Raw genomic sequence first — 25,817 nt, forward strand, 5'->3', positions numbered from 1 at the left:
TACCTACTCTACACATACACCAAGTTTGGAGCATTTCCATCGCGAAAAGGACCTCCATTTTGGCATTGGAACGCGTATGCAGAAAATTACAGCAAGCGTCTGTGTGTGTGTTTTGCATGTTTCTGTGGTTGGTTGATTACAAGAATGATTACGTCCAAAGTGGCACAGTTAGCGGAAGATAGACCCTCATTCGTGAGAGCTTCCGATGAGTTTTGTGGAAGGTAGACTCTCCCCTACGAGGGCTTCCCTAGATCTCGCAGAAGAGGATAGATCCTCTCGATAGTCAAAGAGCACTTCTTCTACTCTCTCAGTCAGAAGCAGAAAAAGGCCAAGAAAGAATAGAGGACTGGCTTTCGCCCCGTTCCTGTGCTTGTAAAGATTCTCCCTTAGTAATAAAGATATTCTCTTTATGGGGGAGGGACTAGCCCATCTTCTGGTTCCCAATGAAGTGTCAAGCTTTTTCTCTCTCTCTCTCTCTCCAATTCTCTTGAGTATTTGAAGTACAATTAAAAGTCAGTTTACGCTTCCGTATTTTTGTGACAGTGGTATCAAAGCAAGGTATTCTCTCTCTTCCTTAAGGGATTGACGACTCTTGGCAGATTGCAGAAATGGGAGGACGCGAGATAGAGTTCTCTCTCCTTCAACAGCAGGTGGAAGAGTTGCAAAAAGAGCTCTCCATCCAGAAGCCCAAAAGATTCTCCATACTCTTGAGAAAGGGAAGGAGAAAATGCCGATGGGGTCGAGAGAAATCCCGCAGAACCCAAAGGTGCCAGAACCAAGGAAAGATCCTTTGATTGGAACCTCCCGCATGCACGAGAGGCACAAGAAACCTCCAGAACGTCATGTGCGGTTTAACCCAAAGTTTCAAGAGCAGGATCCCCCTGATTCCCCTCAGTTCTCTTTCATGAAGGATCTGAATGACATCGTTGCTCCGGAAGACATGTTTCTTGACGATCCGTCGCAGCAAGAAGTGCATTCAAGGGAAAAGACTCCTGTCCATAAGGAGTCTAAGCATAGAAAGAAGGAGCACCATAAGAAGAAGCACCACAGGCAGAAAACATTCAAGTCGGGAGACAAAGATGTGAAATTCGACACATACAATGGGCGGCGTGATAATGACAAAGTGTTGGCTTTCATCCGCCAATTCGAAGTTGCATTTGCTGAAGGGAATTTTAAAGAAAGATCCAAGCTTCGCCATGTTAGTATGTACTTGAAAGGCACCGCCAGCAGTTGGTGGTTAACCCTTATCCTAGAAGATCATAAACCCCAAGATTGGACTGCTTTCAAGGAGGAGTTCTACGAACAGTTCCTTCCTCCAGACTATGAGGAAGAGGTAAAGAAAGAATGGGATCGACTTTCACAGTCGGAGAACGAAACTGTTCCACGCTATGTGGATAGGTTTGGGACGTTCTCTTGAGAGTCACTCCATTCAAGAAGATTGACGATTCGGAAAAGATGCGCGAGTTTGAAGCAGGTTTGCATGAAGCCTTGCAAAAGGCTATGAAGCTTTACCCTCGAGGTAACTTGCAGATACTTATGGAATCAGCCCGCATAGCTCATGGAATACATGACAAGGGTACTCCCAAGAAGATGGAGCAAAGCACTTACCATGCCAAGAAGAAGGCTCTCCATGAGCAACCTACCTCTACTTCTTCTTCGCAAAAGAAGAAAAGAACCGCCTATGAAGCAAAAGCAAAGCCAAATCACCCCAAGAAAGGGAGATATCTCTCTCCTGTTGAGTTGCGAACCTACATTAGTGAAGGAAGATGCTTCAAGTGCGGACAAGTTGGTCATATGAAGGGTGATTGGTGATTGTCCTACCAAACCTCCGCAACCACCCTCTTCCAATGCAGTCCCAGATGTACAGGGAAATACAACCAAGGATGGAAAAGAAAGAGCTCTTCTCAAAGCATGGAGTAGTATCAACAACCAACGGGCTCTTATTTTGTTTGACCATGGTAGTACAGACAACTTCATCTCTACCAAGCTAGCTGATGACCTGAACTTGCAGCCCAATCGTTTTGGAGTTTCTATTCAAGCACAATCTGCTTTCAAAGGGCAGAACTCAAACTCTACTCCAATCATAGGGAAGTTGAATCTAAAGGTCGACGACTACAAGGATCAAGAGTCTTTCTTACTAGCTTCACTTAAAGGATGCAATGTTATCTTGGGAATGCCTTGGCACTACAAGATGCATCCCATTCTTGACTATGTTCAGAAAACCTTATCCTTTGCTCATAAAGGAAACGAGTATCTTGTACTTGCAGATGCAGGTGATTGGCGTATCCCTATCGCCAATCACATTTCCATCAAGAAAGTAATGAAAAAGTGTGTTTCAGCGTACTTGATTTTTGCAAGAAAGAGAGATGTGTCTGTTTCACAACTTTCTTCCTCTTTAGAGAAAGAAAGACTTAAGTTATTAGAAAGTTATAAAGATTGTTTTGCAGATGAACTTCCAAATGAACTCCCACCTTCGCGACCTGAGGATCATACAATTGATTTGATCCCAGGAAGTTCTCCTCCAAATCAGCCCCCTTATCGAGTTAGTCTAATGCAACAAGAGAAACTTCTCAAGCAGGTTAACGAACTTTTGGAGAAGGGCTTAATAAGGCCTAGTACTTCTCCATATTGTTCACCTGTCTTGCTAGTACAAAAAAAGGATGGCACATTCCGCATGTGCATAGACTATAGATCTCTAAACAAGATCACAATCAAGAATCGATTTCCAATCCCTCGGATTGACGACATTCTTCACAAGTTACAAGGAGCAAGTGTCTTTAGTCGTATAGACTTGAAGAGCGGTTATCATCAAATCCGCATAGCTCCTCAGGATGTGCATAAGACTTCATTTAGAACAACCTTCGGGTTGTATGAATTCTTAGTGATGCCTTCTGGACTCACTAATGCATCAGCCATATTCAACAGAATGATGGATAGAATCTTCCACTCATATAGAAGCTTCACAGGCGTTTTCTTTGATGACGTCTTAATCTTCTCAGAGACGGAAGACGAACACTATAAGCATCTCGCCTTAGTGTTTGAAGAATTACGCAAACACAAATTATTTGTGAATGCTAAGAAGAGTGAGTTCTTTCTAAAAGAAATCCACTATTTGGGCCATATAGTATCTCACAATCAGGTGAGAATGGACCCTGATAAGATTCAAGCAGTTGTAGAATGGGCTACGCCAACTACAGTACCGATGTACGAAGTTTCCTTGGCCTTTGCTCCTATTATCGGCGTTTCATTCGAGCTTTTGCCGCGATAGCAGGTCCCCTCCATGACCTGACAAAGAAGCGGATTCCATTCCATTGGGGATCTGGACATAAACAAGTTTTCGAAAAGCTTAAGTATCTACTCAGTCACGGACCTGTTTTCACCGTCCCTAATCTTCGCAAACCTTTCGAGGTATATTGCGACGCATCTGGAGAAGCATAAACTGACGTTTATTTGGACTTCAAATACTCAAGAGAATTAGAGAGAGAGAGAAAGCTTGACACTTCATTGAGGACCAGAAGATGGGCTGGTCCCTCCCCATAAAGAGAATGTCTTTATTACTAAGGGAGAATCTTTACAAGCACGGGAACGGGGCGAAAGCCCGTCCTCTACTCTTTCTTGGCCTTTTTCTGCTTCTGACTGAGAGAGTAGAAGACCTGCACTCTGACTACTGAGAGGATCTATCCTCTTCTGCGAGATTTTGGGAAGCTCTCGTAGGGGAGAGTCTACCTTCCACAAAACTCATCGGAAGCTCTCATGACTGAGGGTCTATCTTCCGCTAACTGCCACTTTGGACGTAATCATTCCTGCAATTAACCAACCACAGAAACATGTAAAACACACACAAATACGCTTGCTGTAATTTTCTGCACATAAAAAGAAATTGTTACCTGAGTGTGTTCCAATGCCAAATTGGAGGTCCTTTTCGCGATAGAAATGCTCCAAACTTGGTGTATGTGTAGAGTAGGTAGTGGGGAATGAGATTCTATTAAGACTTTGCTGAAATTCACCCTAATACAAGTGATTAGGGACTGAAAACAGGGAATTTGCAGCAGCTAGACAAGGGAGAAAGAGAGTTTTCTACTACTTTACACGATGAAACTTCTCCCAAAGCTGCAAGCAACCATGAGAGGCTTTGTTCTAGGTGATGGGTGCCCACATACACCACAAGGTGCTGCTCTCAAGCTTCAATGGAGAGCTTCACTGCGTAGAGGATGGTCAACTTGGGGGAGGTAGTGCACTGCCAACCTGGCAAGAGGGGGAGGGGCTGCTCTCTTATACCCTCCCAAAAGAGGGGGTGCTAGCATGAAGAGAGGGAGTGAGAGAGAGAGAGAGAGAGATTGCATGGGAAAGTGTGCCAAGTGGCACACTTACTTTAAAATTTAAAAACCATTCAACTTTTGACTTTAAAAATCCTATGCTAGTTAATGAAATGTGCAATTAAGTGCCCAACTGCACACATAGATGCAACAAATGAAAACGTTAGCTGCTCCCTAGCGCATTGCCGTGCCAGCAATGCTCTGGCATTACCTGTTCGCACTTGTCCGGCCATTTGGTCCAGCGCAAATCATTTAAGAATACTTTTAACTAACTTATCCTAAGGCCGTAAAATAATCAAGCCTTAGGGTTAATAGTCTAAGGACCCCATATCATTCATGTGATTGCACTAGCGCGCGTAATTTTCTGAGCTTGAAATCTGAAGCTACTATTATCTACCCCTTCATTAAAGACCCGATTTCCCAATCGCTAGGGCTTAACGGTATTTTCTGCTAGGGTCTTCCTGAGGTGCTTTGGCCCAAACTTGGGCGCACCTGAGGCCCCAGAAACTGCTAGATATTCTGATGTACACACAACTAATTAGATAATTCTTTTCTCGTAAATAAATTAATTATTTACAAAGTCTGACATGGTTACATCCCTCTTGGTTCTAAACAGTTGACCTCAACTGTAGAGCGTCAACATAACTGTGCAAGATGTCTGGGTAGTCCTTAAGATCGGACTCAGTCATCCACTTTGCATCTAAAGGAGTGTAATTCTTGAACTTGACTAAATACTTTCGTTGTAGACTCCCCAACTTGAGTTGTCTCTCCGAGTGGTGTATTATCTGTTCAGGTTGAAAGATTTCCTCAGTCTCTTCGACTTCTGGAGGATCTTCTTGTAATGGCGCCACTGGAGGAGGTCCAACATATGGTCGGAGGAGACTGACATGAAAAGCATTATGGATGCGCCAGTGAGAAGACAAATCCAATCTGAAAGTCACGTCATTGACTTTATCTGTAATTTTAAAAGGGCCGTAAAATCTATGGGAAAGTTTGACAACTTTCCTTTTTCCGACCCGCTTTTTCAATCTAGCTTTCTCAAACCGAAGCAGGACATATTGTCCTTTTTCTAGATTGAGATTCCTTCTGTGCTTGTCTGCTTTTCTCTTCTGTTGCTCTTGAGTACGAAGAATCGCTTGCGTTACTTGTTGATGGGCAATATCAATATTGCGACAAATTCATCTGCGGCGAAGATGTTTTCTTTGGTAATCATAATAGGAAGTAAGAGTGGCTTCCCATAAATAATTTCGAAGGGAGCTTTACCAGTTGAGGAATGTATGGTATTATTATCAATGTTACCAGGGAACGGACATTTCGGGCCTTGGAACGCCGGAACACCGGCGTTCCGGCCGGCTGGGATTTTCTGGAACGCGTCGGAACGGAACGGCGTTCCGGCTGGAAACTGTCACCGGAACGGGACGACCGGAACGGGCTGGAACGGGACGGAACGGACCGGAACGGCTGGAACGGCCCCAACGGCCATAAACGGCAGTTTTTGAAATTGAAAAAAATGACTGTTAGGCAGCCAACGGCCATTTTCAGTAGTCAAAAAAGTATATAATGCCCCCCTCCTCCCCCATTCTTCACACACTCATCAAGCCTCAAGGCCCATTCTCCCTTGCTTGAGCCTTGCTCTCAACTCTCAAGCCAAGCTCATTCTCCCTAGCTTGCTCTCAACTCTCAAGCCATAGTGTGGCGCCGCGGCATGCCTCAAGGCTCAAGCTCTCAACCTCTCTCTCTCTTGGGCTAACTTCTAAGTTCTAACCCTCAACTTTCAAGGCTCAAGGCTCAAGCTCTCACGGAATCAAGCGGCAAGCCTCTCTCTCTCTCAAAGTTCAAGATCAAGCTCTCTCTTTCACGGATAATCCAGATTCCATCATCCATGGCCTCTTCTTCTCGTTCAACCCCCTCCGTTCATGCGGGCAACACTCAAAAGGCGAAGGAATGGTCGTGGTGGGATGAAGTGACCTCGGAGGGCACCTTGTCGGCGGCGGGAGGTTCTCGTGCATGGGGATGCAAGCTATGCTCTTACACGCGGAAAGGGGGGCATGACAAAGTGAGGGCACACTTTCTTCGAGTGCCGGGACATGAGGTGAAATTTTGTGCCAACGTAACCATCGAGAAGAGGAAGGAGCTCGAGGAAAAGGATCGGCAATTCAACCATAAAGCCAAGCCGGCACGCAAAGGTATTGATCCAAAGACCCTCATTTTCCCTTCTTCCTCTCTACCCGGTGTAGGTGTTGGTGCATCTTCAAAAGGTCCAATTCGTCGCCAAAAGACTCTTACCACCTCTTGGGACCCAAAGAAGAAAGAAGAGGTGGATGCGGCCGTGGCCCGATTCTTCTATCACGACCATATCCCATTTGTCGCAGCGAGGTATGTACATTGTTTTATGATTCATCAATCTTCTCTCTCATTTCTTCCTTTATCGTCGTTTCCACTTTTTTGATACTAACCTCTTCTATGTTTGATCGAAATAGGTCGGAGTATTGGAAAGTCATGGTGCAACGGATAGGAGAGTATGGCACCGGCTATGTGCCGCCATCTTCAGAGGCTCTCCGAACCACCTTGCTCGATCGAGAGAAGGCTATCGTGGAGCAAGCAACCCTCAACATTCAGCGTCTTTGGGCAAAACATGGCGTTTCCCTCATTGCTGACGGGTGGAGCGATACAAGGAAGAGATCTATCCATGGTCTCGTCGCATACTCCAGTGGAGAGATGTACTTTGTGCACTCTCATGATGCCACTGAGAGTGGCAAGTCCGCCGATGTCCTCTCTGCAGAGTGGATAGCGGCCATAGAAACCATCGGTGAGCAACACGTGGTGGCCTTTGTCACAGATGGGGAGGCATCAAACAGGGCAGCAGCAGCTATCATAGAGGGCCACTATCCGCATGTGACAGTGTGCTTTTGCATGGCACACTGCTTGAACAACCTTCTGAAAGACATCGGCAAGCTAGACTGGATTGCTCCAGTCATTGCTGATGCAGTGAAGATGGTTACTTTCATCAACAATCACAACTTGGTTCGGAGTGAGTATCTCAAGAGGTCGGGCGGCAAAGTGCTTCTAAAGTATTCAGATACCCGCTTCGCATTCAACTTTCTTCTTGTACGCAGGCTGTCTGAATGTCAAAATGCGGTCCGACAGGTCTTCATCAGTGATGAGTTCACCACCTCCCCCTATGCAAAGACAGTTGCAGGGATTTTGTGCAAGGATAAGGCAGAGGATCTTGAGTTCTGGAAGGAGCTCAAGAGTCTAGATGCACAGGTAAAACCGGTGGTTCATTTGCTTCGAGTTCTGGATGGCATGGATCCTTGCATTGGCAAGATTTATGAGGCAATGGACCGCATGATTAAGCAGCTTGCACAGCTTGAGCCGAACGCAGAGCGATATGAGGAGATCCATGCGCTTTGCAGCTCGAGGTGGAATTCATATGCCTCTCCTTTACACGGGGCAGCGTACATGGTGGATCCAGAGTTCCAAGGTGCAGGGCAAGAGACAGATAGGGAAGTCATGAACCAATTTACAGAGATCTTAAACAAGATGGTTCTAGACAGAGATGGGCGACGCATTGTCAGAGATCAGCTGAGACAGTACAGAGAGATGCGAGGGTCATTTGGCAGTCCAGATGCTCAGATTGATCGCAGGAAAATAGGTTCAGTGCTTTGGTGGGAGGACTATGGCTATGATGGCCCTGAGCTTCAGAGATTGGCGATCCGTATTCTCAGCCAGTCAGTTAGTACCTCATGCTTGGAGCAATTGTGGAGTACCTTTAGCCACATTGCTTCCAAGAAGAGGAATCGTCTTGGAGTGGAGAAGGCTAATGATCTTGTCTTCGTCAGCGCAAATTTGAAAATGCTTTGCAAGAGTACAGACAAACAGACAAATCCTTTTACACAGTGGGAGATGGAGCAAGAGGCTTCTCAGGCGGGTGGAGATGCACATCCACCAACACCAGGTACTTCATCTGTGGCTGAGATCGAGCCGGACCTAGACCTCGATGATGAGGAATGGGGGGATGTGCATGATTTACATCCGGCTACTACGGATTGGGAGGCCTCTCAGGCTAGTGGCTCTTGAGTCTTGAGTCTTTGCCATTTATCCACCTTTTTGTATGGCTGCATGAGCCTTGCCCTCTTTGCCATTTGTAGCTACTAGCATCTTTATGGTATTTGTCACCTTCAATCTTTTGGTATTGTGGTCACTGAAGTCTGGTTTGAACTTTGCCCCCCTTTGGTTTTTTTGTAGCACCTTGGCCGCTGGCGGCCCTTGAGGCTTGTTACTATGTTAGCCATAATTAATTCCAAAGTGTTATCTCTGACTACTACTCTTGCAATTATTTGAGAGCATTGTGTATGTACTATGGGCATTGTGTTTGCTCATTGTTGTTCATCTGGCTATGTTGTTCATCTGGCTATGTACTCTGGGCGCCTCACATCCCAATCAAGTCATAATAAGGCTAAATGGTCTTCGAATCGTGTTTTTTGTGGGTATTAGAGTCAAAGGACTCTAATACTACTTGTATTCAAACACATAACGCTAAAAAGAATAATATTTGGGTGTTTTTTTAGCCTGCCGTTCCCGTTCCGGGCCCATTCCTGTTCCCCCATTCCGCAGGGAGGCCCGTCGCCGTTCCCGTTCCGCGTTCCGGGTAACTCTGATTATTATACGCAAACTCAACTATTGGTAAGTACTGTTCCCATTCGGATTGTCGTTCTGAAACATAGCACTTGAGGAGACCTAAAACAGTGGCATTAGCGATTTCGCTTTGACCATCTGTTTGAGGATGATAAGTTGATGAAAAATCAAGCTTAGTTCCCAAGTTTTCGAACAATGCCTGCCAAAATAGACTAGTCATGCGGGGATCTCTATCGCTGACAATAGTCTTTTGGCAATCCATGGTGTATAAAAATCTGAGCTAGAAATATTCTAGCCATGTGATCAGCTTTGATCGTCTTCTTTACTGGAAGAAAATGTGCTTGCTTACTGAATCTGTCTACTATAGTCCAGATTGCATCATTTCCATTCTTGGATCTAGGAAGATCCGTAATAAAATCCATGGCAATACTTTCCCATGGCGTGTTAGGCACAAGGAGCGGCTGAAGCTTTCCATAAACTTTATGTCTGTCATATTTTACTTTTTGGCAGACTAAACACTCACGCACATGTTTTTCAATGTCCGCACGGAGTGTTGGCCAAAAGAAATACCTTTTGAGGGCACTAGTGGTGGAAGCGATTCCCCGATGCCCAGCATAAGGAGAATTATGTGCTACATCCATCACCTTCTGTCGTAAGGGCTGAGCTATGCATATTGCTTGTTGACGATAGAGTGTATTATCCCTAATGGAATAAGGTGGCCTTGAGTGACCAGCTTGAAGATCTGCCCAAATTGTGGCGAAGTCTGGATCTTGAGGATACATCTCGCTGAGAGATTCTAATTCCTCATGATAAATTGTTGTTAGTGCATTGATCTTTGGACGCCTGGAGAGAGCATCTGCAACTGTATTCTTCGTTCCAGAAGTATGTAAAATCTGAAAATGGAACATTGAAAGAAAGTTAGCCCATCTCATCTGCTTTTCTGATAACTTTCTCTGTCTCAGAAAGTAGCGAAGACTTTGATGATCTGTCTTGATAATAAAATCAGCTCCTAACAGATAGTGTTTCCAAATGGAAAGAGCATGAATTACTACCAATAACTCTCTCGTATATGGAAACATGCAACTCTGCATCTTTAAGGCGCCGACTTTCATAGGCTATCGCGTGACCCTCTTGGTTCAAAACTGCTCCTACACAATCTCCAGATGCGTTGCAGTATACCTCGAAAGGTTTGCGAAGATCAAGGACGGTGAGAACAGGTCCGTGACTGAGTAGATACTTAAGCTTTTCGAAAGCTTGTTTTTGTCCAGACCCCCAATGGAATGGAATCCGCTTCTTTGTCAGGTCATGGAGGGGACCTGCTATCATGGCAAAAGCTCGAATGAAACGCCGATAATCAGAACAGAGGCCAAGGAAACTTTGTACATCATGTACTGTAGTTGGCGTAGGCCATTCTACAACTGCTTGAATCTTATCAGGGTCCATTCTCACCTGATTGTGAGATACTATATGGCCCCAAATAGTGGATTTCTTTTAGAAAGAACTCACTCTTCTTAGCATTCACAAATAATTTGTGTTTGCGTAATTCTTCAAACACTAAGGCGAGATGCTTATAGTGTTCGTCTTCCGTCTCTGAGAAGGTTAAGACGTCATCAAAGAAAACGCCTGTGAAGCTTCTATATGAGTGGAAGATTCTATCCATCATTCTGTTAAATGTGGCTGGTGCATTAGTGAGTCCAAAAGGCATCACTAAGAATTCATACAACCCGAAGGTCGTTCTAAATGAAGTCTTATGCACATCCTGAGGAGCTATGCGGATTTGATGATAACCGCTCTTCAAGTCTATACGACTAAAAACACTTGCTCCTTGTAACTTGTCAAGAATGTCGTCAATCCGAGGGATTGGAAATCGATTCTTGATTGTGATCTTGTTTAGAGATCTATAGTCTATGCACATGCAAAATGTGCCATCTTTTTTCTGTACTAGCAAGACAGGTGAACAATATGGAGAAGTACTAGGCCTTATTAAGCCCTTCTCCAAAAGTTCGTTAACCTGCTTGAGAATTTCCTCTTGCTGCATTAGACTAACTCGATAAGGGGGCTAATTTGGAGGGAGAACTTCCTGGGATCAAATCAATTGTATGATCCTCAGGTCGAGGAGGTGGGAGTTCATTTGGAAGTTCATCTGCAAAACAATCTTTATAACTTTCTAATAACTTAAGTCTTTTTTGCTCTAAAGAGGAAGAAAGTTGTGAAACAGACACATCTCTCTCTCTTGCAAAAATCAAGTACGCTGAAACACACTTTTTCATTACTTTCTTGATGGCAATGTGATTGGCAATAGGGATACGCCAATCACCTGCATCTGCAAGTACAAGATACTCCTTTCCTTTATGAGCAAAGGATAAGGTTTTCTGAACATAGTCAGGAATGGGATGCATCTTGTAGTGCCAAGGCATTCCCAAGATAACATTGCATCCTTCAAGTGAAGCTAGTAAGAAAGACTCTTGATCCTTGTAGTCGTCGACCTTTAGATTCAACTTCCCTATGATTGGAGTAGAGTTTGAGTTCTGCCCTTTGAAAGCAGATTGTGCTTGAATAGAAACTCCAAAACGATTGGGCTACAAGTTCACGTCATCAGCTAGCTTGGTAGAGATGAAGTTGTTTGTACTACCAGGGTCAAACAAAATGAGAGCCCGTTGGTTGTTGATGGTACCCCATGCTTTAAGAAGAGCTCCTTCTTTTCCATCCTTGGTTGTATTTACCTGTACATCTGGGACTGCATTGGAAGAGGGTGGTTGTGGAGGTTTGGTAGGATAATCACCCTTCATATGATCAACTTGTCCGCACTTGAAGTATCTTCCTTCACTAATGTAGATTCGCAACTCAGCAGGAGAGAGATATCTCCCTTTCTTGGGGTGATTTGGCTTTGCTTTTGCTTCGGAGGTGGTTCTTTTGTTCTTTTGAGAAGAAGAAGTAGAGGTGGGTTGCTCACGGAGAGCCTTCTGCTTGGCATGGTAAGTGCTTTGCTCCATCTTCCTGGGAGTACCCTTGTCATGTATTCCATCAGCTATGCGGGCTGATTCCATAAGTATCTGCAAGTTACCTCGAGGGTAAAGCTTCATAGCCTTTTGCAAGGCTTCTGTCACAAAGTGATGACGTGGTGGACAGCAAAAACCCTAATTTCTGCCAGAAACCCTAAAATTCCTGCAAACCCTAATTTTTGCCAAAAATATACCTTCATAAGTTCAGAATAGTCTGAACTCACGAATTATAAGAGGGAATAAAGCACTCATAAAACTATAAAAGCAAGGGACACACGAAAAGAAGAGAAAAACAAAAACAAACAAACAAACAAACTAAATCACTTTGTTTGCTTCGAAACAAAACTAGATAAAACAAAACATTATTAACTTAAAAATGTTTTTAGAAAAGGCATGTGTAAAATAAGTTGACGCAACTTACTTAGCTTAAAACAAGTACTCAACTTTAAGCAAAAAAAAAAGAATAAGACATCTTAAAAACTTAATCCTAGAAATCAAACTTCACACAACAACTTATAACGGAACACATTCTTAAGTCCTCAGGTAAGCTAAATATGAAATCGAAAAATGAATACTACTACAAACCTACGAAGAGCAAAGAACCAAACTTGACAATATGTGATCTCAACTTCACTGCTTGTCCAAACAGGAAGAATAAGATTATCACCTTTATCATGCATAGCTTGGACAACAGCTATGACATCCCTACTCACGTCGTCAGTGCCCAAGAGTAGGTGCAGGTTTATATAGAGGTCATTCATGCTTTGAACGTACTCTACAAAACCAACGAGCTGAGTTTCTATCACCAAAAACCCTAATTTCCGGAAATTGCGGAGGCTGGAAAAAAAAATTGAAAATGATGAGCGACGCGAATTTTGTTTTTTTTTTTTATAAAAAAAAGAGAAAAGACTCTAAGAGAGAGAGAGAACTTATGCTTTTTATTTTAAAAGCTTTTGGGGCTCTGCTTTTGGGCATCCCTTGTACCTTTAAATACGTGGTGAGGGCTTCACTTCTCAGAGCATCTGGACGCAGAGTCTGAGAGTGAATCCCGACCCGCTCTCTTGTACTTTGATCTGATTAATATAAAAAGAAATACCGAAAGGGGCGCCAGTCTTTGGGGCCAATATCTCTAGGCACGGAACTCCGCCGGGCCAGTGTACATCTATTGTGATCTGTGACTTGTTTTGAAGTGGTTATTTGGTGTTGTCGCGGGTTGATTCTTGACTTGGAGTGTCCATGTCTGTTACAGTGGTATCAGAGCACGGCCGATTTCTCTTCTACGGGAAATCCGATCCCCAATTTTTTTTCCGCGGCACCTAGGGCTTCACGCAAGGATCAGTCGACTCCCTCTGCATCTGGAGATGCGGGCTAGGATCACAACGAAGATTCTGGCAGAGAGTATGGCCCGCCTCAGCCTACTCAGGCAGAGCAAAGAGAGATGACGCGTCATCAATTGATCGGCGATGCAACGAAGATGATGCTCAATTTTGCCAAGGACCCGAAAATTGCAAAATATATGAACAAGACCTCTTTGGAAGAGGTAGAGACGGAGTGGCAGAGAACCACAACACCACTCCCGAAACCCGCTCTCAAGAAACCTTCTGCCTCCAAGAAATATACGGAGAAAGAACTGGAGAACGTGGTTAATGCACGGATTGCTCAGCTTTTCGACGTGCAAAAGAAAGGCAAAAAGCACAGCAAAAAGCAAAAGAAAGGCACAAGCTTCCCGGGATATTTGGGTCGTCGGTCGACATTTGACAAGGCAAAGAAATTGAAGAAGAGCGTCAAGTTTGAAGACCTACCCAGTTCTTCTTCTTCTTCTTCTGACAGTTCTTCTAGCTCTTCAGACTCGAGCGAAGAAGACAGGAAAAGCAAAAAGCGAAGCAAAAAACAACGCTTCGGAAAGGGCAAGAAAAAGGCAAGGAAGTCTAAGTCTCGCCCGGTGAGTGACACTTCTACAGAGGACTCGTCTACGGACAGTTCAAACTCTGACAACGGAAACTTTTATGCGAACAAGAAGAATTTTTACAAAGCCAACCAGTACGACTTTCTCGAAGATAAAAGCAATAAAGTCCGAGAGTTTAAGGAAGGAGGCCACTCGATCAGGTTTGATACTTTTTCAGGATACTCAGATGCTTCGAAGGCTTTGTCTTTTATACAGCAGTTTGACATCGCTTTCGCGGGAGGACGCTATTCAAAGCACTCCAAGATTCGGAGAGCTGCCTCTTACTTTAAGAGGAATGCTCGTACTTGGTGGTCCACGCTTCTTTTCAACAAGACTGCGCCGATTCAATGGCTAAAATTTAAGCTTTTTATTTCTTCTTGGTTGACGCAAGAATATGAATGAGATATACGAGCTGCTTGGAACCATCTTCGGATGACCAAGAAAGATACAATCAATGCTTACTGTGAAAGATTCTGGAGCTCTTTTCTACCCGCCTCTTCATTCAAGAAGATCTCGTTCAGAGAACAGATTGAGCGGTTTACCTTGGGTCTACCAACAGAGATCCGAGATCACTGCTTGGAATAGAAGTCAGCTTCTATTTAGGAGTTGATGAGTCATGCGAAGCGGGGCTTTGCCATTGACTCTGGCACTTTGACCTACCCCACAGATAAGGCCATGACACAACGAGCCGAACAGACTTCTGGGAATGAAAGTAGAAAGAAAAAGAGCAACCCAGAGAAAAAGGATACACGACCCAAGCTTACTCCTGAGGAGAGACCTCGCTTCATCAGAGAGGGGAAGTGCTTTGGATGCAGGGAACATGGACATATCTCCGCGAAGTGCCCTAAAAAGGCACAGAAAGAACATAATGATAAGAACGACGACAGGCCTTAGAGTTAGAGAGCAGCTGAGGAACGTGGCAGAAAAGGCAGATAGAAAAGCAGAACTGGTACCACATGGCGTGGGACTTGCACCGAATCAAATGAATGAAAGTACAAACTTTGCCGCTTTTTGGGGCAAAGTGAAGGATCAAGAAGCTCGTTTGAAGGAGCCAAGGCCAACTTCTTTTCACTTGGAATTGGCGGCTCGATTTGGAATTACGCCCGACAGACTGACGCCACAAGCGGAGGTAGTTCGACTGGCACCCGGATGGGATGTTGCCATTACACCGAGCATTGGCAAACTTCGTTGGCAATGACAGGGGTGTTCAGGGCACGCGAGTGACGTTCTACTCAGGATCCCTTGGAACTACGCCGTGGTTGACTACCGGGCCGAGAAAGCGACTTTGATAAATGAAGGGCTTACAGATTGTACTTGATGAACTTCAGTTTCTTACTCATTCTTTTAGGAGAGAACGGAACGATGGATAAAGGTTGAATATGTTTTGACCTGAACAAAAGAACGCCAAGATTTTTCTCCACACTCATGCCGATTGCTTTTCAGAGGACTTGAAGATCAAACCATTGATCTGATACCTGGAAGCACGCCACCGAATCGGCCACCTTACCGTGTGAGCCGAGTACAGAATGAAAAGATTATGAACCCAGTGAAAGACCTCTTGGAAAAGGGTCTTGTCCAGCCTAGTACTTCACCGTATTGCTCTCCAGTGTTGTTGGTTTTGAAGAAAGACAGATCTTGGAGAATGTGCATCGATAATAGCACTCTCAACGAAATCACCATCAAGAACAGATTTCCGATTCCTAGGATCGATGATATATTCGACAGGTTACCATCCTCGTGCTTTAGCAGGATTGACTTGAAAAGTGGATATCATCAGATCAGGATAGCGCCAGGGGATGTCTACAAGACAGCTTTTCGGACGACTTTTGGGTTATTTGAGTTTTTGGTGATGCCTTTTGGCTAACCAATGCTCCTGCAACATTTAACCGGATGATGGATAGGATTTTTCGAGAGTACAGGCTATTTGTTGGCACTTTCTTTGACGACATCATTGTTTTCTCCGAGAATGAGGCAGAACACAGAGATCATCTGTTTCAGGTCTTTCAGGCATTACGAGATCACAAGTTAGTGATTAATGCAAAGAAAAGTGAATTTTTCCTACCAGAGATACACTTTTTGGGACACATTGTGTCAGCAGCAGGAGTGCAAATGGATCCGGCCAAGATAGAGACTATCCGTGATTGGCCCGACTTGAGGAATGTCCATGAAGTTAGAAGCTTCTTGGGACTATGTTCGTACTACAAGCGGTTCATACGAAAGTTTGCAGAGGTTGCTTTCCCTTTGCATACCTTGACTTTAAAAGGAGTACCTTTCTCGTGGGGACCCACAAAGGTGACTACCTTTTGGACATTGAAAGAGAAATTGACTACGGGACCTATTTTGACTTTGCCGGACTTGCAAAAGTCATTTGAAGTATATTGTGATGCTTGTGGTCATAGTCTGGGTGCGGTCTTGATGAAGGAAGGCCATGTCATTGCTTACGAGAGCCGATTGTTCTCTAGGCCGGAGATGACAGCACAGATTTATGAGAAAGATCTTTTGGTGGTTATCCATGCTCTTACTCAGTGGCGGCATTACCTACTCGGAGCGGATTTTACTGTCTTTACAGACCATCAGAGTTTGCGCTACTTCTTGTCACAGAAGCAGCTTTCGGAAAAGCAGATGCGGTGGGCGAACATCTTGTCACAGTTTCACTTCCAGATTGTCCATGTGTAGGGACAGAAGAATGTGGTGGCAGAAACTTTGTCTCGGAAACCGTTGGTTCTCGCTATTTCCGCGATACATCATAGGAGCTTTGAGGATATGGTCGATCAGTATGCCACAGATACAGGCTTTGCAGATATTTTCACACGAATACGAGATGGGGAGACGGTAGCTGGATACTCCCTTCGAGAAGGCTACTTGATGAAAAAGACTATGTTGTGCGTTACACAGCCGTTGAGGGAAAAGGTTATGACTAAATGCCATTGTCCACCTTTTACGGGTCACCGCGGCATTGCTACCACCATGAAAGGGGTAGAGAGATATTTCTTTTGGCGGAGACTCAAGAAGGATGTGGAAGAGTTTGTGCGCAGTTGCTTGGTATGCCAGAAGGTCAAGTTTGACAGGCATAAGGCACAGGGATTGTTACAGCCTTTACCCATACCCACCCGCCCCCTGGGAAAATATTGAAATGGATTTCATTTTTTTGATCTTCCGAGAACACAGAATGATCACGATGATTTTCCGATTACATGGCACGTCTGAGACAATTGTCTCCGACAGAGACCCCAGATTTATGAGTTTGTTTTGGAAGGCAATTTGGGAGAACATTGGCACGCGGTTGCAGTTCTCGTCATCGTTCCACTTGCAGACTGACGGGCAATCTGAGATTGCCAATTCAGTGATTCTAGATTTATTGAAGTCTTGTATGTCGGATCAGAAGACTCAATGGGAAAAGAACTTACCTTTGGTGGAATTTGCCTACAATAACACGATACACTCTTCGACGGGGAAGACGCCATGTGCGATTGTTGAAAGTGCTGCGAAGGTTTCATCCTTTCTAAGCACGAAAGATTAGATATTTGAAGCGGATGAATATTCGCGAGATTTGGATACGGCTTTTGCCAAGGTTCGCAAGACTTTGCAGGAGTCTCAAGAACAACAGAAAAAGGCAGCGGATCGCCATCGTCGCGGCTTGAAATTGAAGGAGGATGATTGGGTGCTCTTACGTTTTGAGAAGGCACGCCTATGAAAGAAAAAGGGAAAGGAGAGGCTTTTTCCAAAGCTTAGTATGCGATACTACGGACCTTTCCAGATCACTGACAAGATAAATGATGTCTCCTTCTAATTGAAACTGCCAGATACTTGGAGGATTCACACTGCATTGCATGTGAGTCTCTTAAAACCTGTTAAGGGTGATGTGTCTGATTATGGGGAGCCTGATGAGCAACCCGAAGTGGAAGAAAATGAGGAGATCCTTGTTTCTGAACAGATTTTGGCACATAACGATACGAAGAAAGGTAAAGTTCGAAGGCGGTCCTTGGTTAAGTTCAAGAACTTTCCTGCATTTGATGCGAAGTGGATGGAGGAGGAGGACCTAGCAGATACTCCTCGGATTGTGAAACTTTACCTCGATGTTTTGGTTTAGCATAGTCTACTCCAAACGGAACCCAAAAATTCAGCTTGGCCGAAGATCTGGCGCAGTGGGATGCACAACAAGGGAGTTACTCCGCTCCTTTGTCAACAGATGCCTTGATTTTGATACTAAAGTCACTGATGTCTCTTTGAGCTTCAGGGATACTGAGAGCTGACAGTATTCTGTTGGATGACTTTATGAAATGGAATTCCTGATAATGATACTGATTTGTTCTTGACTTCTTGTGAGTGCAGGAACTGATAACCGAAATGACTGCAGCATTTTGGTCTGATTGATCTCGAATAGACATGGTTGCAATAGGGGTTAGTCAATCGGACATCGATGAGGTCCCGATTGGACCTAGATGTGATTGCTAGCTACATTGCCGATAAATCATGGTCTAAGATCCGAATGAATGTTGAATGTCATGTGATGTCCTGTGATGTCTGGTGATGTCCTGTGATGTCGTGTGATGTGACTGTCGATTTTGTACATGTGCTAGATGTGTGTTCCTAGTATGTAGGTACTCACAGTCAGTGTCTGCTAAGACGGTTTATGGCTTTTGTCGGTTTTGCAGGCGTAATCGCGGTCGATTACAATGCTTTCAAGAGGGGGGTATGTCACAAAGTGATGACGTGGCGGACAGCAGAAACCCTAATTTCTGCCTGAAACCCTAAAATTCCTGCAAACCCTAATTTCTGCCAAAAACCCTAATTTCCGGAAATCGCGAAGGCTGGAAAAAAAAAAAAGAAAATGATGAGCGACGCGAATTTTGCTTTTTTTTTTTATAAAAAAAAGAGAAAAGACTCTCTAAGAGAGAGAGAGAACTGATCCTTTTTATTTTAAAAGCTTTTGGGGCTCTACTTTTGGGCATCCCTTGTACCTAAATTAAATACGTGGTGAGGGCTTCACTTCTCAGAGCATCTGGATGCAGAGTCTGAGAGTGAATCCCGACCCACTCTCTTGTACTTTGATCTGATTAATATAAAAAGAAATACCGAAAGGCGCGCCAATCTTTGGGGCCAATATCTCTAGGCACGGAACTCCGCCGGGCCAGTGTACATCTATTGTGATCTGTGACTTGTTTTGAAGTGGTTATTTGGTGCTGTCGCGGTTCATTCTTGACTTGAAGTGTCCAAGTCTGTTACAGCTTCATGCAATCCTGCTTCAAACTTGCGCATCTTTTCCGAATCATCAATCTTCTTGAATGGAGTGACTTTCAAGAGAACGTCCCAAAACCTATCCACATAGCGTGGAACAGTTTCGTTCTCCGACTGTGAAAGTCGATTCCATTCTTTCTTTACCTCTTCCTCATAGTCTGGAGGAAGGAACTGTGCGTAGAACTCCTTCTTGAAAGCAGTCCAATCTTGGGGTTTACGATCTTCCAGGATAAGGGTTAACCACCAACTGCTGGCGGTGCCTTTCAGGTACATATTAACTTGGCAAAGCTTGGATCTTTCTTTAAAATTCCCTTCAACAAATGCAACTTCGAATTGGCGGATAAAAGCCAAAGCTTTGTCATTATCACGCCGTCCATTGTAGGTGTCGAATTTCACATCTTTGTCTCCCGACTTGAATGTTTTCTGCCTGTGGTGCTTCCTCTTATGATGCTTAGACTCCTTATGGACAGGAGTCTTTTCCCTTGAATGCACTTCTTGCTGTGACACATCGTCAAGAAACATGTCTTCCGGAGCAACGATGTCATCCAGATCCTTCATGAAACAGAACTGAGGGGAATGAGGGGGATCCTGCTCTTGAACCTTTGGGTTAAACCGCACATGACGTTCTTGTGCCTCTCGTGCATGCGGGAGGTTCCAATCAAAGGATCTTTCCTTGGTTCTGGCGCCTTTGGGTTCTGCTGGATTCCTCCCGACCCGATCGGCATTTTCTCCTTCCCTTTCTCAAGAGTATGGAGAATCTTTTGGACTTCTGGATGGGAGAGAGCTTTTTGCAACTCTTCCACCTGCTGTTGAAGGAGAGAGAACTCTATCTCGCGTCCTCCCATTTCTGCAGTCTGCCAAGAGTCGTCAATCCCTTAAGGAAGAGAGAGATGACCTTGTCACAAAAACAAGCTTTCGAAAAGCTTAAGTATCTACTCAGTCTCACGGACCTATTCTCACCGTCCTTGATCTTCGCAAACCTTTCGAGGTATACTGCGACGCATCTGGAGATTGTGTGGGAGCAGTTTTGAACCAAGAGGGTCACGCAATAGCCTATGAAAGTCGGCGCCTTAAAGATGCAGAGTTGCATGTTTCCATATACGAGAAAGAGTTATTGGCAGTAATTCATGCTCTTTCCATTTGGAAACACTATCTGTTAGGAGCTGATTTTATTATCAAGACAGATCATCAAAGTCTTCGCTACTTTCTCACACAAAGAAAGTTATCAGAAAAGCAGATGAGATGGGCCAACTTTCTTTCAATGTTCCATTTTCAGATTTGACATACTTCTGGAACGAAGAATGCAGTTGCAGATGCTCTCTCCAGGCATCCAAAGATCAATGCACTAACAACAATTTATCATGAGGAACTAGAATCTCTCAGCGAGATGTATCCTCAAGATCCAGACTTCGCCACAATTTGGGCAGATCTTCAAGCTGGTCACTCAAGGCCACCTTATTCCATTAGGGATAATACACTCTATCGTCAACAAGCAATATGCATAGCTCAGCCCTTACGACAGAAGGTGATGGATGAAGCACATAATTCTCCTTATGCCGGGCATCGGGGAATCGCTTCCACCACTAGTGCCCTCGAAAGGTATTTCTTTTGGCCAACACTCCGTGCGGACATTGAAAAACATATACGTGAGTGTTAGTCAGCCAAAAAGTAAAATATGACAGACATAAAGTTTATGGCAAGCTTCAGCCGCTCCCTGTGCCTAACACACCATGGGAAAGTATTGCCATGGATTTTATTACGGATCTTCCTAGATCCAAGAATGGAATGATGCAATCTGGACTGTAGTAGACAGATTCAGTAAGCAAGCACATTTTCTTCCAGTAAAGAAGACGATCAAAGATGATCACATGGCTAGAATATTTCTAGCTCAGATTTTTAAACACCATGGATTGCCAAAGACTATTGTCAGCGATAGAGATCCCCGCATGACTAGTCTATTTTGGCAAGCATTGTTCGAAAACTTGGAAACTAAGCTTGATTTTTTATCAACTTATCATCCTCAAACAGATGGTCAAAGCGAAATCGCTAATGCCATTGTTTTAGATCTCCTCAAGTGCTATGTTTCGGAACGACAATCCGAATGGGAACAGTACTTATCAATCGTTGAGTTTGCGTATAATAATACCATACATTCCTCAACTGATAAAGCTCTCTTTGAAATTATTTATGGGAAGCCACTCTTACTTCCTATTATGGTGACCAAAGAAAACATCTTCGCTGCAGATGAATTTGTGCGCAATATTGATATTGCCCATCAACAAGTAACGCAAGCGATTCTTCGTACTCAAGAGCAACAAAAGAGAAAAGCAGACAAGCACAGAAGGAATCTCACTCTTGAAAAAGAACAATATGTCCTGCTTCGGTTTGAGAAAGCTAGATTGAAAAAGCGGGTCGGCAAAGGGAAAGTTGTCAAACTTTCCCATAGATTTTACGGCCCTTTCAAAATTACGGAGAAAGTCAATGACGTAACTTTCAGATTGGATTTGCCTTCTAACTGGCGCATCCATAATGCTTTTCATGTCAGTCTCCTCCGACCGTATGTTGGACCTCCTCCAGTGACGCCAGTACAAGAAGATCCTCCAGAAGTCGAAGAGACTGAGAAAATCCTTCAACCTGGACAGATAATACACCACTCGGAGAGACAACTCAAGTAGAGGAGTGTACATCGAAAGTATTTAGTCAAGTTCAAGAATTACACTCTTTTAGATGCAAAGTGGATGACTGAGTCCGATCTTAAGGACTACCCAGACATCTTGCACAGTTATGTTGACGCTCTACAGTTGAGGTCAACTGTTTAGAACCAAGAGGGATGTAACTAAGTCAGACTTTGTAAATAATTAATTTATTTACGAGAAAAGAATTATCTAATTAGTTGTGTGCACATCAGAATATATTTATCAGTTCTGGGGCCTCAGGTGCGCGCAAGTTTGAGCCAGTGCACCTCAGGGAGACCCTAACAGAAAATACCCTGAAGCCCTAGCGATTGGGAAATCTGGTCTTCAATGAAGGGGTAGATAGTAGCCTCAGATTTCAAGCTCAAAAAATTACGCGTGCTAGTGCAAGCACAGGAATGAGATGGGGTCCTTAGACTATTAACCCTAAGGCCTGATTATTTTACGACCTTAAGATAAGTTAGTTAAAAGTATTCTCAAAGGATTTGCGTTGGACGAAATGGTCGGACAAGTGCGAACAGGTAATGCCAGAGCATTGCTGGCACGGCAATGCGTTAGGGAGCACCTAACGATTTCATTTGTTGCATCTATGTGTGCAGTTGTGCACTTAATTGCACATTTCATTAACTAGCATAGGATTTTTAAAGTCAAAAGTTGAATGGTTTTTAAATTTTAAAGTAAGTGTGCCACTTGGCACACTTTTCCATGCAATCTCTCTCTCTCTCTCTCTCTCTCTCTCTCTCTCTCTCTCTCTCTCTTCATGCTAGCGCCCCCTCTTCTGGGAGGCTATAAGAGAGCAGCCCCTCCCCCTCTTGCCAGGTTGGCAGTGCACTACCCCCCCCCCCCAAGTTGACCATCCTCTATGCAGTGAAGCTCTCCATTGAAGCTTGAGAGCAGGACCTTGTGGTGTATGTGGAGCCTCTGAGCACCCATCACCTAGAACAAGGCCTCTCATGGTTGCTTGCAGCTTTGGGAGAAGTTTCATCGCGTAAAGTAGTAGAAAACTCTCTTTCTCTCTTGTCTAGCTGCTGCAAATTCCCTATTTTCAGTCCCTAATCGCTTGTATTAGGGTGAATTTCAGCAAAGTCTTAATAGAATCTCATTCCCCACTACCTACTCTACACATACACCAAGTTTGGAGCATTTCCATCGCGAAAAGGACCTCCATTTTGACATTGGAACGCGCTCAGGTAACAATTTCTCGTTATGTGCAGAAAATTACAGCAAGCGTGTGTGTGTGTGTGTTTTGCATGTTTCTGTGGTTGGTTGATTACAAGAATGATTACGTCCAAAGTGGCACAGTTAGCGGAAGATAGACCCTCATTCGTGAGAGCTTCCGATGAGTTTTGTGGAAGGTAGACTCTCCCCTACAAGGGCTTCCCAAAATCTCGCAGAAGAGGATAGATCCTCTCAGTAATCAGAGAGCAGTTCTTCTACTCTCTCAGTTAGAAGCAGAAAAAGGCCAAGAAAGAATAGAGGACGAGCTTTCGCCCCGTTCCTGTGCTTGTAAAGATTCTCCCTTAGTAATAAAGATGATGGTGTTGAATCATCGTCAAGTGCTATGTGGAATCAGTATAACAACGAGACAAATGACAAACTGGCGAAAATACTTACCCTGCCAACTTTTCCAACTAATCGACAATTAGTTAATAGTCAGTTGGATGGTACCAACTATAGTTGGATGTACCAATTATAGTACATGGAGGATGACGATGATGGCAATGATCTCGGGTTCTTTGTGACCGAGAAGGTTGAAAAGCCATCTTAAACAACAAAGGCGGTGCTTTAGGAGCATGTCAATACTTGAGTGTGATCCTTTCTCATCTTAAATTCTATCCCACAAACCTTGTAAAGGCAACGATGAGTACCAAGCAGATTTGGGATCATTTGGGAGTCTACCTATGAGCATGTTAATCCTATGAACCGTGTTGCTTTACAAGTGCACTGATCAACGTGGATGCAGCCCGTGCTACTGACATGAGGTTTCACGTCAACAAGATGCAATCATTGCAACAGGAGATCCTTTGTAGGGGAAAGAAGAACATGGCCATTTATTTGATGTCCCAGTTACCACCAGGTTTCTATTCTTCATTGATTACAAGCAAATGATTAAATTACTATCATATGGGAGGAGTAAATACCAATGGTTTTGAACCAAGAGGTGCAATTCAAATCCCAAGTTAGATCAAAACTTCAGATACAACCGAGGCTTTGGCTCGAGATTCCAAAGGGAACCAGAAGGTGAGACAGAGTGGGCCAAGTTCTTCAAAGACAAATGCAAAGCTGGGGAGTCTTGAAAGCCCAGAGACATTGCAATCATTAAGGTCAGAAGGATCATTACTAGAGGAAATTTCCTTTGCAAAAAGAGGAGTCTTCAGTAGTGACTCCAACACTAGCCTTCGTTACAACAGATGGAGATCTCTGAAGATCAGATACCAATGAAGTAAGAGGGGGAGTTTACTTTGGTTGACTCGTGATTGGAACATCGGCAGTGGTGTTAAAAGTAAGCCTTGGTTGAAATGCCTTGATTGAAGCACCTGGTAAGATAAGTTATTGATTATGACTTATGTATTGCCACTCAATGAGTAGACCACGTCCTCTCTTCGAATGCACGAGCATCATAAATCGTGTTTTCAGTGTAGCCAAATAATTATATGGGCACCCATTTCACTTAAACTGCAGGGACGCAACTGCCAAATATTCCTATCACTAAGAAATAATAAACTACTCCAGCTTAGTAGGTGATCTTGATGGGGCTTTTTACTTTATTTTTTGAAAAAAACAATAAAGAATTTTTTTGTCATAAGTTTCATGAACTTTGCAAAAAGAAAAATTCCCTTCCTTTTAACAACAGAAAATTGGGCTACCTTCATGTCAGTCATGTCCATAACTCTCCACTTCATCTCTGGACGTTGGCGCATGTGCTTTTTAAGCATCTCAGCAATTACTTTCTTGGAGAAGTCTATGTTTACAATGTGCTTGAAGCCGACATCATAGAGGCAGGCAGAGAGCTCCGAGTTACCACAGCCAGGTATAAGAATCCTTAAGGACTCATACCCTGCCATTCCACAATGCTTCGCAAGCAGCTCTGCAAAGTCGGGAAATTCTCCATACCACTCAAAAGGTTTTCCATCTCGAATCTTAAAGAAGTTTTCCCAGTACTCAAGCTCTTTAAACTCGCTGGCTTTAGTGGGCTCCATGCCCCTAGTTAAGCGGAAGCTCAAAGCTACAGACAGCAATGGAGGTAGTGCTGCATAATCAAACAAAATTAGCTGTGAAATCGCCGTTTTCGGCTGTAACACCGCATATTGCCGAATTTGGGGGGGGGGGGGGGGGGGGGGGGGGGGGGGGCGCTTTTGGCCTACACATTGACTCAAAGGCAAAAAAAGGCCTTAGCTCTAGCCTCAATCGGCCACTTCTATGTCCTTTTAGTCAGGCAATGTTTCAGAATAATTGTAACGAATATCACTATCTATGGATCCATTTGCCTTCCAGTTTTAATAGCCGTACTGTCCATATCCAAGATACCAAGTCCTCCGCTTGTTTTGTGTAGACAACAAGTCTTCCAAGCAACCTTGGGAATTTTATTAGAGTCCTGTGATCCTCCCCAAACAAATCTTCTAGCCATAAAAAATACAACCTGCTTGAGCTGGGAACTGGTAGGTTTCCAACAAGACAGGAAATCAATCAGAAAGGGAAGAAAAAAGTGATTCAAAATAAAGGTCCTGGAAGCAAGAGAGGGTTGAAAAGCATGCCACATAAAGATTTTCCTTCTGAATTTTTCCACAAGTCACTCCCACCTTTGTTCCATGGTTACCTTGAAATCCATAGGTATCCCTAACAATCTGAAAATTTGTCCATCTGGAATAACCTTGAAGCCAGCTTTAATGACAAAAGAGGGAGTAAATCCATTGGAGACTTTGAATCCAGTTTTCTGATGATTAATTTGGGATCCACTGTCAAGACAAAAAATATTTAGGCATTC

The 25,817-nt window shown here is 43.9% G+C and overlaps 1 protein-coding gene across 1 annotated transcript in view; it reads right to left on the reverse strand.

Annotated features, from left to right (window-relative positions):
- The window catches only part of LOC147423667 (uncharacterized), a 113,238-nt gene extending 88,082 nt beyond the window's left edge, over positions 1-25,156 (reverse strand). The window contains exon 1 of the mRNA XM_086501680.1: positions 24,700-25,156. Coding sequence (XP_086357806.1) covers positions 24,700-25,032 — 333 coding nt within the window. The 5' untranslated portion in view covers positions 25,033-25,156. The remainder of the gene's footprint in view (positions 1-24,699) is intronic.
- Positions 25,157-25,817: the final 661 nt, after the last annotated feature.

Source organism: Adiantum capillus-veneris, chromosome 26 (genome assembly GCF_014529385.1).
Source record: "Adiantum capillus-veneris isolate H3 chromosome 26, ASM1452938v2, whole genome shotgun sequence".
Classification (NCBI taxonomy): Eukaryota; Viridiplantae; Streptophyta; class Polypodiopsida; order Polypodiales; family Pteridaceae; genus Adiantum; species Adiantum capillus-veneris.